The sequence below is a fragment of the Abramis brama genome, assembly GCF_963993115.1.
Source record: "Abramis brama genome assembly, chromosome: 16".
Lineage (NCBI taxonomy): Eukaryota > Metazoa > Chordata > Actinopteri > Cypriniformes > Leuciscidae > Abramis > Abramis brama.
This window is the reverse complement of record NC_139978.1, coordinates 34,211,111-34,227,435: the sequence shown is the minus strand read 5'-3', so window position 1 is coordinate 34,227,435 and position 16,325 is coordinate 34,211,111. Positions and strand designations below refer to the sequence as shown.

The following is a 16,325-nucleotide window of genomic DNA, read 5'->3' as shown; positions in this document are numbered from 1 at the left end:
TCACTCCCATTCACAAGGCAATTTGACCGAAAACGAAAATACGGTCAGTCTTAAAAGTGGCGTTTCCATCCTAATCATGCTTTTAAATGAAGGTTTGCCTCAGGTAGATTCACAAAAAGACCCTAGGTTGCATTTTGGCAAGAGTTACGCTTTAACGGGGTCCCGCGCAACACTGAACATGAGGGTGAGAAAATCATGACAATTTTGGGGTGAACCATCCCTTCAAAGTTTTGCAAACAATTTACATGAATTCACTTTGCTTGCGTTTGATGAATGAAACTCAAATGTGTGAAACAATATGCACTGCTAAACACTTCACACAGTAGTATACAAACAAAGTCTCAAACAGTACACGTTCTCATACAAAACCAGTTATATGTACGTTTGAGTAAAATGAACATTTTTGTTTTACTCTAGAAACTACTGACATTTCTTCCAAATGTCAAGTAAAACAATGTCATTTAGTGCATTTATTTGCAGAAAATTACAACTAGTCAATAACAAAAAAGATGCCATGGTTTCCAACCTTGAATAATTCAAAGAAAACTGTTTTATATTCATATTAAAACACAACATTAATGTTTTAACTTCAGAAGAGTTCAATAGTTCAGATCCTCTCATGGCCATCACAATCTCCAGACCTGTGATTGGAAATCAGGGTTATTCTGCCAAATATTGCTTTCTGACCTCTTCAGTTAAAATATTAGTATCGTATCGTTTAAAAATTAATATAAAAGAGTTTTCTTTGAATTGATCGATTGATTTTTTTTTTTTTTTTTGACCAGACATTTTCTGCAAATAAATGCTCTAAATGACAATATTCCTATTTAAAAACGGGAAGAAATGTTGTCAGTAATTTATAGAATAAAACAAAAATGCCCATTTTCCTCAAACACGTCCATATAAATAGTAAATCCAGAGAAACTGCTTATTTGCTTATTTGGTTTTACCAGTTATGATAAGACTTGAATTGCAATGACTACTATAACTGCATGTATGCATATGACGCTGATATTATGCATTTTAATGAATAAAGAGAAAATTAATCATTTAATTATAAATAATGTGTCATATTGTATGTTGTTTAATTAATGAAAAATTTTAAGTTAAAAATGTGTTCTTTCTATCCCTGCCAGGTTAGTCTTGTATTGTAATGATTTATGGCTGCTGTGTGCCTAATGATGATAATATAATGCTTTTTAATGAATGATGGTAAAAAAAAATGCATTTAATTTTAATGAATTAAATATGTATTAAATTACAATTAAGTTTTTAGTGGACTCTAAAATGTAGTTTTATGCGCCCTGCAGTGACGAGTAATTTGCAGCTAATAGAGATAGATATTCGCGCTCTCTTTTCTTTTCCCACAGTAAAACACATTCCACAAACAATGCAATCCTACAGTTTACTAGCGATATAACACCAAATACAGAATTCACAGAAATACATTTATTCACAAGACCAACGTGCTATTCCACAAGAAACTGATTGACATAAACTGTAACTGACTGTCAGAAAACTTTACACGATTACCTTAAAGCCATTACACGATAGGCTGAGATGCCTCACGTGATCAAAGTTAGCGGTTACACTTTCTCTAAGATACAGATCCTCGCATCTCGACCCCGACAATCTCTGGTTTAACTTCAAAAGCCAGTACAACGGCTACTGCGATCAAGTATAGGAACACCTACAAGTACAGAGAGAGGCCGGTGTTTCCATGGACAGATCAGAGCAGTTTCTGGAGAGCAAGAACCCGTCATAACGACCCTCATCTCACATTTACACCCTTCGGTTCGGCCCGAGGGAAAGCGGTCGCCTCACGCCCTCTCCAGCAAGGCCTGCAGCAGCGTTTAGCAAAACCTGCTGCTCTCGATAGGGGCACGGAGACGGAGAACGAATCGAGAGAGAGAGAGAGAGAGAGAGAGGAAGAAGAGAAAGAGAGAGGGTCCCTAGAGGGCTGAACAATCAGACAATTTCAAGATCACGAAGCATTAAACCAATCCCGGCAGGGTACACTAATTAAACAGCCGGGCCCAGCACCGCCAACCAATCCCCACAGAGCAATTAAATCCATCCCCTCTAAAACACTGTGGAACCTGTCTGGGGAAAACCACGGAGAGAAAGCGAGAAGAAAAAACATAAAATTCATCTGGAGAGAGCGAGAGAGGGGGATAGAGGGGGAATGCAGTAAGCTACTAACAAGGGGAATTGAACGGGAACGATTCAATTCGATGCTTTGTTCTTTTTTGTCTTTATTTTTTAATTACTACATTCAAGAAATGCCCCAAAAACGGTCTTTACTTGGGGGCCCCGGGACCACTGTTGTCATGACCCCCCGTGTAAATTCATATTAAAGAGTTCAGGAAATGCTTCCAGATTTGGAAAGGAAGAACAACTGCCTGGAGCTCCTTAATAAACCGGCGGAGATGATCACGGTGTCATCCAGCACAATCTATTCACCGGCGCACTGATCAAAATCATCCCGGAATGAAAAACGACTCCATCATCCGTCAAAGAGCTCCTGGGCGACTCCGGATAACTTCCCAAATCCAAATTACATTGGAAAAGTGCACATAATAACGTCACTATCATCAAAGATCACATTTGTGATCCACATCAACTTCGTGTTTCTTGCGATACGCTTCACGAAACTGTGCTGAAGAAGAAAGACACAAAGAAGATAATATTTGGTGGTTAGTTTGTTAAACCTGCATTCATACAAGATTTGAAACATTATAACTAATTACTCAATAAGAGAACTGAAGGCAGGCTAAGGAAAAGGATCTCTGAGAGCGTTTGGTCTGCGGTGTGTACGCGTGTGTGTGTGTGTGTGGCCCTGTGTGACTGTATCTAAACTGCCCTTTGGCGTGTTGAGGCGTCCCACTGGTTCCAGTCAGAGCTGATTTTCTCCATTTCTCTCTGAGGCCGTTATGTAAACACTAGAAGTGACAATTCAAAATAGGCGACAGACTACGGAAAAACTGCATTTAGATTTGCTTAGCATGGAAGCACACGCGTTGCATGCAAATTTAATGCGCACACCAAGCTACCAAACATGCAAGAAATGTGATTTTCTTTATAAAAATTACTTTAGCACATGCCATGGTGCTTTGATTTATACTGTGATGTTGAACATTTGCCATTTAAACTACCGTTCAAAAGTTGTTAAATGTTGAATTATTATTATGAAAGATGTTTCTTCTGCTCACCAAGGCTGCATTTATTTAATCAAGCATACAGTAAAACAGTAATATTGTGAAATATTACAATTTAATTTGAATATATTTTAAAATGTGATTTATTCCTGGGAATTTTCAGCATCATTACTCCAGTCTTCAGTGTCACATGATTTGCTGCTCAAGAAACATTTCTGATTATTATCAGTGTTGAAAACAGTTGTGCTGCTGCATATTTTTGTGGACACAATGATACAATGGTGAAAAAATTCAATAATCAAGACTTAAGTGTCTCCATAATAGATTCTGTCTTATGCACCTATATAAAATTTCAGGTGTGCGAGGTTAATTGATAATGAAAATCAGGATTTTAGGGCCAGATTTACTAACAGTTTGCTCTAGCGCAAACCCTCTTTTGGCATTAAAAAACGACTGTCAGGATTTACTAAAGACACACAGTGAAAAATCAGCGCTGAAAAGGCGTGGACAGGGTTATTTTTGCGGCTGACCTTATTGCATATGTAGGAGTTTCCCTTTTTTAGATGCAGAATTTATGAGAGGAGAGTATTTCAATGAATCATGCAAAGGTGATTTACTAAGGTTTGCGCTAGTCAAGTTATTGGTATTTGCGTCATTATTTACAACCCAAAAAAAGCATGTCATAAACCAGACATTGATCTTGTGAAATGTGTGCGTCGTCAGTAGAAAACGCTTTTTTGGAATTGCGCCCTCACATTAATTTGCCCTGTTTAGTAAATCTGGCCCATTATCTCTTCTGGGACATTGCCAAGGCGTTGCTATGCGGTTACCAAGGTATTCAAGGTGGTTGCTAGGTGATTTCTTATTGGTCTGGTGTGAAAACAGTCCTGCAAACTCTAATCTCTGTGATCTTCTGATTTCTAGATATGGATCGGGTCCTTCAATGTGCATCTGAGGGTTTTTATTTTTCACCCGGATTTCTCATCCAGCAAGTGAAATTCGTAAGACTGATCACAAAGTACACCAAAACCCTAACCCAAAGTATGAACACTAGTGTTTAGCAAGGGAAATCATCACTATTAAAGGTCATTTTTATACTTGATTGGTGCTGTTGTGAACTATATTGTGTTGGCATGATACAGGGTTTTTACTGGGTGGGAAGGGTGAAAAAACACATTACACGTGCAGAGGCTTGCACACAAACACACACACACACACGGGGTCTCCTTTATCCCTGAAGGGCAGAATGGACAATAGAGACCTGAATTATGGTGACTGAAGAACTGGTTGATATAAAAGCGGCACAGAGAGAGAGCAGAAGAAAAAGAATGGAGGGGATTCAATAAGGCCTCTGTAAAATGAACAAGAAAGGCCGTTGCTCAATACATCTGCCATCAGACAGTCAAAACAAATAAAGAGGGCCGGCGTACAGGTACACAGCTCAATATGGCCTCACTCGCTCTGGCTTCGGCTGCCAGCAGGGAGAAGAAGACACAGCTATATACTCCAACAGATGAGCTATTAGCTCTCTCTCTCTCACAATCTGGTTTATCGGGCCGCTATCGGGTTTAGCCGGACTTTACCTCGCTGGTGCGGTAGACTAATGTCTCCCCGAAGTTTTGTTAAACCTCATTATTTACTGAAGTGCCGAGACCATCGCCGTCCCCGAGAGCGAGCGCAACGGGTATTAATATGAAAATGCAGAGATTCATTGCCATGACGAACTATCAGACTCCAGCACGGATCGATGGGGGAAAAATTGAGGATCGGTACTTTTGGGACGTCGTTAAGGATTTAGAGGAGGAACCGGCTTAAACCGGAAGTGTCTGTCACAGTTTAACCGTGTGTGTGTGTGTGTGTGGCGTGCACCTCAAACACACACGTGAGGGTCAGCGGTGATGCAAATCTCCTTACGTGTGGCGCTTATGACTAATTCATGCAGCATCAAGTGATGGCCCATTCACAAATAAATCGTTCTGCTGAGCTGATTCTTTTTAATGATCCAGTTCAGCTGATTTGCAAAACAAGTTTAATACTTAGGATTAGGGGTTTCGAAAATATTGTTAACAAGAACAACAACAGATTAATAATTATTCTGATTAATAAATAACAGAAAATGGCATTACCTACAACCTAAATAGAAAACAACCTCATATAAGCAGGAATAATCAAAAAATTAAATGTAAAATGTCATTCTTTTGATTCCAATTCCAAAGAATCAGTATTTTTGAACATTCAACTGATTCATATTTACAATTACATTGAAACGATTCACAAATATGTTGAATTTTAATACTTCTACATACTAACAACATACTAATACAAAGGGTTTTGAATATATTGTTATCAACAACAAGATTCTTAAGAATATTATGTTTTTAACACTTTTTTTTAATGTTTAGAACATGACAACCTATTACCCAAATAAAAAAGATAACCTAAAATAAACAGGAATAATCAGCAATTTTATTAAAAAATTAAATGTAATTTAAAAGAACCGATTCACTGAAACAAAGGCTGAATCCAAAATCGCCTCCTAAACCCTCAATCACTCTTCCCTACGTTAGTTAGTCCACTAATACAGTTCACTTGTTATCAATATCAGTTGTACACTCGTTATTGCGGTGCAATTTGGGATTGAATGAGTGCACTCGATAACGTCCACTACAAATGGCTGTCTCCTCATATAATGCCCTATTTGAGGGTACAGGGGGCGATTTCAGATTCAACCAAAGTGTTCAAATGAACCAATTCGACAAAACGAATCAGACTGCTCAATGCAAAACCTGCAGAAATGATTTAATCTATTATGGGCGCTGCTAAGCGGTTACTAAGGTATAGTGGGAGGTTGCTAGGTAGAGTCTTACTTGTCCAAAGAGAAAACAAACTGGCCAAATGTTAATAACTTCAGTTTAAGACACACTCATGCAACACAGTGCTAGTGAGACATTGGCTTTGTGTAGTTAAAGATTTAAGCCACCAATGTAGCAACTATCAAAGCACATGCACAAAGGGTTAATCCAGGGAGCAGTGCAGGAGAATGGGGGAAAATAAGTGTGGACAGGTATGAAAATCGAGCCCTAGGAGGGTCACAGCGATTAAGGGGCTGTTTTATGACAGACCGGCTCTCTCGCTCGGTGAATAGGCACCCGGCGTCGAGCAAAAAACGGTTTATCATTCCTCTCCGCACGCTGAAGTATCCGCTTTGAAGTCTCGAGCGCTAATTCTACAGAGGAAGGTTAAACTGCTTAAATCTTGAGTCAGTTTCACTTCTCCTCTAATGTTGTCGGCTGAGCGGGAGGGGAACGTGACTCTGAGATCTTCACAACTCAATTTGCCGACACGTAAAAGCCTTTTCTCGACGCTTTTCTCTCCTCTTTGTTTCCTCTGCCAAAGGTTCACAGAGAGAGATGGAATTTCCATTCTGCCAGTCTGATGGATAAGAGATTGTTCCAGGCAGCTTTTTTTGTGTGAAAGGTGAGACATTAGGGTGCACACTTATGAAAATGTTTGTTTCTCAGCACAGACGGAAGCTCTCTGCGGTTAATGGGAGTTCATAATTGCCTAATTCGACACAGACTAGCTTTTCGAAACTATCTAATGACGGTCAGCGCAAACACGCTCACATACGAGTCGATTTCATTACTTTACGATTCACATGCCTAATGGCCTCGCACATGCACAAACACACCATTAATATGCGTCGGGACTCCAAACTGTGAGCAAAATGTCACAAAAAACATTAAACCATATAAATTGGTTATGTTTCTTGCATTGTTATGAAGCAGAAATGAGTAAGTTCTCATCTAAATGATGAATGAAACACATTCAAAAATCAGTCCTGAACTTAACAGATGGTTTACAGATGGTATTTAGATGTGTTTTAGTCGATCGGATCACAAGTGGATGATGCTAAATAAAGGTGTAATAAAGGCCTTCTGACCTAATGCCTAAACATTATGGGAAGTGCACTAGAAAGACATGATTCAAACTTTGTCGGCTGCATATGAAAAACATACCAAGTAGGGGTTTAATAGAAAAATCGACTAGTCAACTTTAATGCCATGATGCTTTAAGCTTGGCGTCGACTAGTCGCTGATCATTCATGGCATGTAGAAGGTGCATCAGGATAAGAAATCTTTGAAGTCCAAATTTACGTTTCAGTTCAAATGACAAATAAATGCATGCTCAGAGAGCGCTCCACAAGATATGTTTGATTATAGCATCTAGAATGGCAGCCTAAATTTCAGTGCATCCCTAATTTTAAGACAATCATATGCTCTCGCGGGCCTTGAGTTTGACACACGTGATCTAGATGCTCAAAATTGATTAGTATCGCTTCAGCTCGCTTGGAACCTCAACCAAGGTGGTACTATTTAAGTGAGCCGTAACGAGCAGTGGAAAAGCACCATAACACACACTCACAGTGTTCGGCGTGTGTTTTTCTGTTTTCTACGGTCATGTTGACCGGACATGTGTTGTTATATGTAAATTGCGCAAGCTTATTTTGACCAATAGATCAAAAGATCTGAAAAAAAACCATACATTTGGTTTAGCTGCTCATAGACCCTCCCCTCGTAGAAATCAGGACAGAAGTGATTGAACATGAACAAGAGAGACGGATTAAAACACCAGGAGTAAACAGGAGTCTCCCTCGTCTACTTCTGATCCGATCGACCAAAACGCCTCTTAATATCAGGTGTGAACAGGGCCTTACAATGTACGTAGTGGATCTACGGCGAAGATTAACTTTAAAGAGTTTGATGCATCTCACTGTGGAGCTCCAGAAGATCACGACAGAACGTGGGAGTTTCTGAACGAAGCAATTCTATCATTTAATTCACGTGTATAGTATCTATTAAAGCATCATATTTTATTGTCATGCGTAAGTGCAGCATAAACTGTCTGTAGTTTTGTTGTGCTGCCAGCTAGTAAACGTTGCTGAGTTTTCCTCTCGACAACAGCGTTTTATCCCTGCAAATCCGTGCGCCTTGCAGAATATCTCTAAACCGTTTCCAGATCCAGCACATTTGACAGCAACAATAACAGCAATAAACACTGATCCCACCCCCCCCCCACACACACACACACACACACACACACACACACACATGAATGAGTACAGAGTCGAAATGAGTCTTTTTCACGGCCAATTGGTGATGGTTGGGGAAAAGCTCTGAGCAAACTACAACAGGAGGAGGCCACACACGCACTGAGGAGTGATGGCACTGTTTGACAATATTACCGTAGTGTTTTGTGGAGTAAAGATGACATGCAAAGTCATGCAAAACACAGCCCTTGAGAAATTGGTCCCAAATTAAACGAGCTAAACAACCGATGCTACACTAGAAGGGGACGCGTGTCATTTTTGCACCACAATGGACCCTTTTCAATTCAGTTCACGTTTATTTGTATAGCGCTTTTCACAATATCGTTTCAAAGCAGATTTCCAGAAAATGCATGTGTCTACATTACAATACAAGAGTGGTGACGGTCCAAGTGAAGTATTTCAGCAATGCACATATACAAATGACGCAGTTAGTTAACACCCTGTATACATTTTAGCCAGAAACAATGAGCTCATTCAAGCTATTATAACAAGTTGTGAACCTAATGATTACAATATATAGAAAATGTAGCATTGGTGCATGTTGATTCAGAGTTTGCATCATCTGAAGTCCCTCGTTTCCACATTTCCAGGGTTCTCAGAAACTGAAGTCGTCATAGTTGGGTAAACTTCTATAGTGGTGAACGCTCGGAAACTACAACAAATAGAATTTTTGCGATCCCAATCTCCCCAATAGCGAATGACAAAATCCACAATAGCATTTCTATGACTTTCCAAAAGAGGAGAAAATATTGATTACATTGGTCTGAAGAGAGAAAGATGGCAAGTTTGCATCCATCCCTCAGCTGTTGTATTAGAAACAATCACACAGCAGCACAGTGTTATGAATGGACATTCAATTGTTTAAAAATGCAACTATAAAAAAAACGTTGCCAGATTTACAGTCTGTGAAGAAGCATCATAACAGTCTGTGAAAAGTGTCCAAGGTTTCCAAACAAGATTACCAAACACTCCTTCCGCCCCAAACCTGCCATGACTATCTATTTTGCATGAACTAACAAACAGAGGAAATCTTCATGAAGTCAACCTCTGCTTTGTTGCATTATGAATTAAGTACAGTGCGCATCGCATCGCATCGCATCGCATCGCAAGTGTTTGTCCACGGTCAGTTTTCTCTTTCAGGTCAACTAAGGTCATGACAGAGCAACTATATGAAGAGAAATTGTGTCATTATTTACTCAACTATCCCGTATATACAACAGGACTGCATTCTTGAAATGCATTGGGGATGTACTGTATGTTATAGCCTTATAGCCTCTGCACATTAAACTGGGAAAGGAGAAAGTTTTTAAACAGTGCACTTCAGCTAAAATATGACATGAAAGACAAACTAGAACAAATATACAGAAATAAACAGTCCTTGTTTTATATTTTTGGTTACAACACTGAAATCCAACTGTTAAAATTCGCATATTTCATCAGCTTCCATATTGGTCACCAATGCTCTGCACTCTGGGACAAAAGAGGACAGTCTGTTTGCACAGGGATCTTGTTAGCCTGCTCCCTATTGGTCAGATCTGTCCTAAAAGAGACTAGCAGGGACCTTTTGGCCTGTCCTTTCCGTGAGCGCCCATGGAAATGCCATCTGGCTGGTGTGAATTATTACCACGGCAACGGCCATGTGACCTGAGACCAGTGGAAACCAAGGTCGCCAAAACCTGTAGCCCATCTATTTCTGTGTCATCTCTTTTATATGAGGTTAGAAGAACCCGGCGTTCGTTCTTTCGAGGACATGTACGATCACTTAGGAGACAGATTTAATGAGAGACATTATTCGGCGTCGTTCTCATCTTCAGTTCAAAATAAGGTCATTATCATTGACAAAAGACAGAACTAGCAGCAACTAATCATTTTATCTAGGAAGTTAAAAGAAATAAAAATGAGAGCTGGCAAAAAAATTATTATATTTTATACTACAGGGCCGTTGAATGCTTGAATCTGATTGGTTGACGAACGTTCTAAGGTGTGCATTATTTTCAGGGAAACGCACGGCTAAAGTAGTTCCAGGCAGGTCTTGACCGCATTACAGTTCCAAATCACTTCGCGTAGTTAACGGTAATAACGGAAAATAGGATACAATTCATAACAAGAAAAAGCATTTAGCCCCATGCGCTTGATCTGCAATTTTCAATGTCTAGCTTCACAATCAATGGAAACATGCAGTTTAATTTGAATAAATAAAGTATATAGTCCTGTCTATATTATAATCAATAGAAAATTAAACTGAATATAGGCTAAATAAATGGATAGTCCTGCAGTACGGATTTTTATTGCAGATAATAATAAATAAATAATTATTTATAGGCCCACTTGTTAAAAGGGCTTTGTGTTTCATTTATTTGGCTATAGTCTACTGTCATCTGTCAATGAAAAAAAAAAAAAAAAAAAAGAATGAACGAATTAATTAAAACGAATTAAATTAATAAATAAATAGGCTAATAATACTGACGCACATGCTTTTCTGTCTCATTATTGCAACATCTCTCTCTAATAACTGCATTAATAACTGCATAAAGCCGGGGACACACTTTAAGGCCGGTTATGAATGCAATTTGATACTTATGACTGATAATGCCCAAACGCGCGTTCAGTCTGTGTTCAAAGTCGGTGTTTAAAATCTGCTGCAGTCGATGAAAACAGTCAGAGAATGTGTCAGCTAGTCGTGTGTCCCCAGCTTTAGTCTGCTATCAGTGGCTCAAACCTCCGTTACTAACTCTAAAATGACGTTTTGGAATTAGCAACGGAGGCATTGGACTAGATGCGTAAGAAATTAGTCCTACATACAAGAGCGTTTTAATGACAAAAACTTTACAAACGTCTTGAAATACATGTCTGAACAATGTTTCGAGGTGTGGTAACTGTAGTATAAGCGGAATAATTGACTTCAGGCCGTTGAATTATTAGAAAAATAATGCACACCCGAGGTGAACGACCACTCCGCTTCGCGTCGTGACCGCATTACCACCTCGGGTGTGCATTATTTTTCTAATAATTCAACGGCCTGTCGTCAATTATTCCTTACATATCTATATCTATATCTATATATATATCTATCTATCTATATATTTAAAAAAATGTAAACTATAATAAATGTAAACTATGAATGTACATCAAAAAGTCACTTTAATTTTTGCGGTGCCATGTTATAATTATTTTATGTATATATTTTTTATTATTATTATTATTATTATTATAATATACTAAAACTAGTCATTCTCCAAAGATATAAAAATAATGAAAAAAGAAAAAAAAAAGAAAAATAAAGTGTGTATATTTATATATATATGCTGTCAAATCAATTAATCACAATTTAGCGCATCTAACATAAACATATATACATATACTGTGTATATAAATAACATAAACATATATTTACAAACTTTTAATTGATTTGACAGCACTTATAATATATATAGATATAGATAGATAGATAGATAGATATAGATATAGATATAGATATAGATATAGATATATAGATATAGATATACACACTTGTAGAGAAAATTTCAAAACTATAAAAACCCTGTTGCAAAACAATTTCTCATATCAGCACATGCATGATGTTCATCCATTCACTTTAACATTTTAGTGAGAGAATATCACCACAAAACACTGAGGGACACTTATCGGTATGATTTATATCAAGAGTCAAGACAAGATGTTGCCAAATATTCCCTCTTATGAACAATTCCCAATGAGACCCAAACGCAAGGCTTGTTCATGAGGGAGTATCACCGAAACACCTCTGAGGATTAATGGCAATGCAGGAACTGCTGTATGAAATGATGTAATTTGAGAGCAACCAAAGCGACAGCCATAAGCCACAGACCCCAGCGAAAACATCATCTGACACGGCCAGATGCTCCGCTACAGACCAACACAGACAAAGAGGGTCATAAATCAGCTGTCAGACGCAGACACCCCCCTCTCCTAAACTTATTCGTCCGCTGCTCAACACAAGCAGTCGCGCTTCATTCAGGGGGGTCTCGGGTTAGAGGAACAAAAAATCATTTTCCAGGAAGAAGTGTTTGAACTTGAGGCTTTAATACACGTGAAGTTTTGGACATGTTAAAGGTGCTGCAGACCTCATTTTTCCCGTCCTAGTCTAGGGATCTCGCTGGAGTCCAAGTTCAAGAGTGGGTGAGGGGCCCCAGGGGACGCCAGAGACACGACGTCCCGCAGGGGCCACAGGGGAGAATAACAAAGACCATCACAGCATGCAATAAACAGCGTCTGACTAGATTCATAAATGAGTTAACAGTGATGTCTTGTAAATATTTAAAGTGTTAACATGTCCAGAATATGCATCCGTACCAGATAACAGCAAACTTAACAACTTAAGGCTGCAGACTTAAATGTAAGCTGACAATGCTCTGAATTTCATATTTATAGCTTTGCTTCTGTTGTAACATGAGGCAAAATAACTTTTAGATGGGCGTTTTGTGAGACAAACAGCTTTAGAAGTAGCATCTATGCGCAATTTCATAATTAGCAGTCTTGCAACTCATTAATCAATGCATTTTTAAACTCAATCAGTGCAAAATGCAAGAGACATGACTATTGCAACGACAAAACTTTCAAAATGTTGTTTTGAAAGAAGTCTCTTCTGCTCATAAGCCATTTATTTGATCAAAAATACAGCTAAAACAGTAATATCGTGAAATAATTTCAAATGTTTTCTACTTGAATATGTTTTAAACTGTAATTTATTCCTGTGATCAAAGCTGAATTTTCAGCATCATTACTCCAGTCTTCAGTGTCACATGATCCTTCAGAAATCACTCTAATATGATGATTTGATGCTCAAGAAACATTTCTGATTGTCAATATTGAAAACAGTCGTGCTGCTTGTGGAAACCGTGATGCATTTTTTAATTTATTTTCAGGATTCTTTGATGAACAGAAAGTAAGCAAAAGCATTTATTTGAAATAGAAATATTTTGCAACATTATAAATATCTTTACTGTCACTTTTGATCAATTTAATGCATGCTTGCTGAATAAAAAAGTATTAATTAAAAAAAAAAACATATTGACCTTAAACTTTTGAACGAGTATTTACACAAAGTCGAAGCATCCACAAATATATTTGCTTTCTCACATGCATTAGGTTTCAATAAATTGCTTCTAAAAACTAAAATCATGTACTAGATGTGGAATGGTTCCACAAAAGATTCAGTAACACAATATACTGTGGCTTCCCCCCACATGTGAGCGCGTAATAAAATACAAGATGCTGTGGAAGCATTTGGTGGCTGCATTCATGTGGCATTAAATATGACTCGAGCTGTCACAGGCTGCAGGTGAGAACATCAATAACCTGAACCAGGTGTGACCCAGACTAACTCCACAAACAAAGAAAAACTCTGATGTGCAAATGTGTGTGATTCATGCATGGAGCCCGGCAATAACACGAGGCTGTGCGCTCACTGCTGGTGCGGTTGTCAAAGCCACTTTTACCAGCTGATTCATAATGACAGATGGATTTAGCAGATTAAACAATGTCAAGAGTTGAATGCATGCACACTGAATGAAATCTGACAACTTGTTCAGTATTTAAACCCAAAAGATCAGCTAATTCACAGAAACTCTTTGTCCTGTCCTCTTATAGGGCCACCGTAGACAATATGAGAAACATGACTCCTCCCCATCAAAACGTTCAATATTCAGATCAGCAATCGATCAATGTGTTTCTCAGTGACTGATTCTTACACTTTAACATTTAATCTCCTCAATCTGGTTACTCTTATGAACAGCGTTTTGATTCATCACCCTATAGACATATTCTGAGCACAATCCAGACAATAACCATCTGATATTTGTCCAGATGAGCTCTCCGTGAAAACATGTTTGCTCTCCCTGTCCATGAACAGGTTCAGGGTTTGGATAACCTCAATATGGATGTACCCGGAGCGATCTGTCCATCTGTATTCAAAATAATAAAGAATGAGAGAGACCCTCCAACAACAGCCTATGGAGCCCTTCTTTGGAAAGGCTTGAATAACAATCGGCCACACACACACACACACACACAGACAGATCTGATTCCTCTCCGGCTTGGCTTGGCATGCTCTTGTCATTTCTTATGTTACAGAACATCAATCATAGGGCTGAGTCTGTGCCCTTGCGCTGGCCGAGGCTGATTTACAAACATTAGCAGGGAATGCAATTACACAGTCCGAGAAGCGCGAACAGTCAGCGAGCGTTCTGGTTTTGAAGCGTCAAGCGGTGTGGATGGAGCGTTCACACTGCGGTTGGAACGAAACCGGAGTGTACGTTAAATACGACAGGCTGATACATTGCATCCTGCAAAAATGCACACAAAAATACTAACAATAGCAAAGGGTCAATCATTTTTTTCAACTGTTTTTATTAAAACATGACTATCTCTTCTATTGAAAAGTCTAATTAAAAGTCTTTATATACATTCATATATATATATATATATATAAACATAGAAATGTTCTATGTATATATACATATATACTAAATATATATAATGTTCTAAATATATATATATAAACATAGAAATGTTTCTATATATATATATATATATATATATATATATATATATGCAAAACTTTGAAAAATGTATGAAGAATATAGAAAACGTAACTCAAATTTATTTTAGAATATGGTATTTTTTTCAAAAAAGTTTTTCAAATATGAACCCAACATGAACCCAAAGATTGCATTTCTAATAGAATGACCCATATGTTTGAAACTAGATTTTTCAAAGATTTCTTAATTTTAATAATCTAGAACAACATTATTTGACATTGACCCTGAAATCATAAGTCAATTTGCAGGCAATGCATATCGTTAATGAATTAGGCTATACCCACACCAACATCACATGCAAGGTTAAATCTTGAACGTTTGAATACATATGTTGTAAATGTTCTTAACTAACATTTTTTTAAAGTCAATTTAAAGCCATCGTAAAAACATAGGCTACATCTTTAAAATAAAACTTATTTTTTCTACTTTTAATGAATTCTACTGTTAACAGCTGGCGAAGAATACATCCAAGGCATAACATAACACATGAGCACATTAAAGTAAATATGCATTTTATAACAGGAATACTTACTATCAAGTCGTGGCATGATACATAAAGACGTCAATAATAAACTTTGCTATAACAGAAACTCTGATGGTGCGACGTTCATTACGCTCAATGTGATCATCACTGAAGCACACTAATAAAGTCAATACACGAGTGATAGATACATACAACCAACATTAAAGGTCTAAAATATATGAGCTGTTTATTTCATAAAGTCTGAGTTGAATCACAAACCGGCACTTGACAGAACGAGCCGCGCGCGCGCGTCACCGTTCCGTATTTCTATTAGAATAAAACACATTAGGCTGATAAAAAGTTAAAGTCCACAACTCGGAAAGGCATTAAAAGTTTCTGTTTCCAACAAAGCTCGCGTATGAAGCGTTAAAATAGCGTTAAATGTGGTGTTAAAGCGCGTTGGTGTGCGCGAGGCTGCAGCCGCTGCTCTTGCGCGCTCCTGATCAATGATTGAACCGAACAAAAGGCAGAAGAGGATCAATTACTAATAACTATCAATGCAACACCACCATCCCGTCCCTCTAAAGTCACCAAAAGAGAAAATGCATAAAATGCAAGGTGCATTAGCCTGTATAGGATCGTGTCGTGTAAAAAAGGTGAGAAATAAGACCAACCTGAAGCCGCCGGAGATCAAATTTCTTCCAATATTGAAACATCGATCCCACATCGGCGGCCATCTTGAGCACAATATTCAAGAGCGGCTACAATAAATATATGGGCTGGATTCCCCCCGTTAAACAGCGTTGACGATTACACTCCACATGGAAAAAAAAATGTTAGGAAAATAACAGTTGTTGAAAACTAGACGGGACGCGCAGCGCGCGAGAGCCGGTGGATGCGATATGAACAGAATATAGATGCATATAGATGCATTAGTGCAGCTCCCGGGATTGCACTTGATTTTGGGTTTGGTAAAGTTATCAATACTGACGTAACGGGTTGATCAATAACGTCTG

General features: G+C 38.2%; 1 protein-coding gene across 1 annotated transcript in view; it reads right to left on the bottom strand.

The window, feature by feature from the left end:
• The window catches only part of cux2b (cut-like homeobox 2b), a 162,323-nt gene extending 146,221 nt beyond the window's left edge, over positions 1-16,102 (bottom strand). Inside the window, exon 1 of the mRNA XM_084138627.1 lies at positions 15,984-16,102. Coding sequence (XP_083994753.1) covers positions 15,984-16,046 — 63 coding nt within the window. The 5' untranslated portion in view covers positions 16,047-16,102. The remainder of the gene's footprint in view (positions 1-15,983) is intronic.
• Positions 16,103-16,325: the final 223 nt, after the last annotated feature.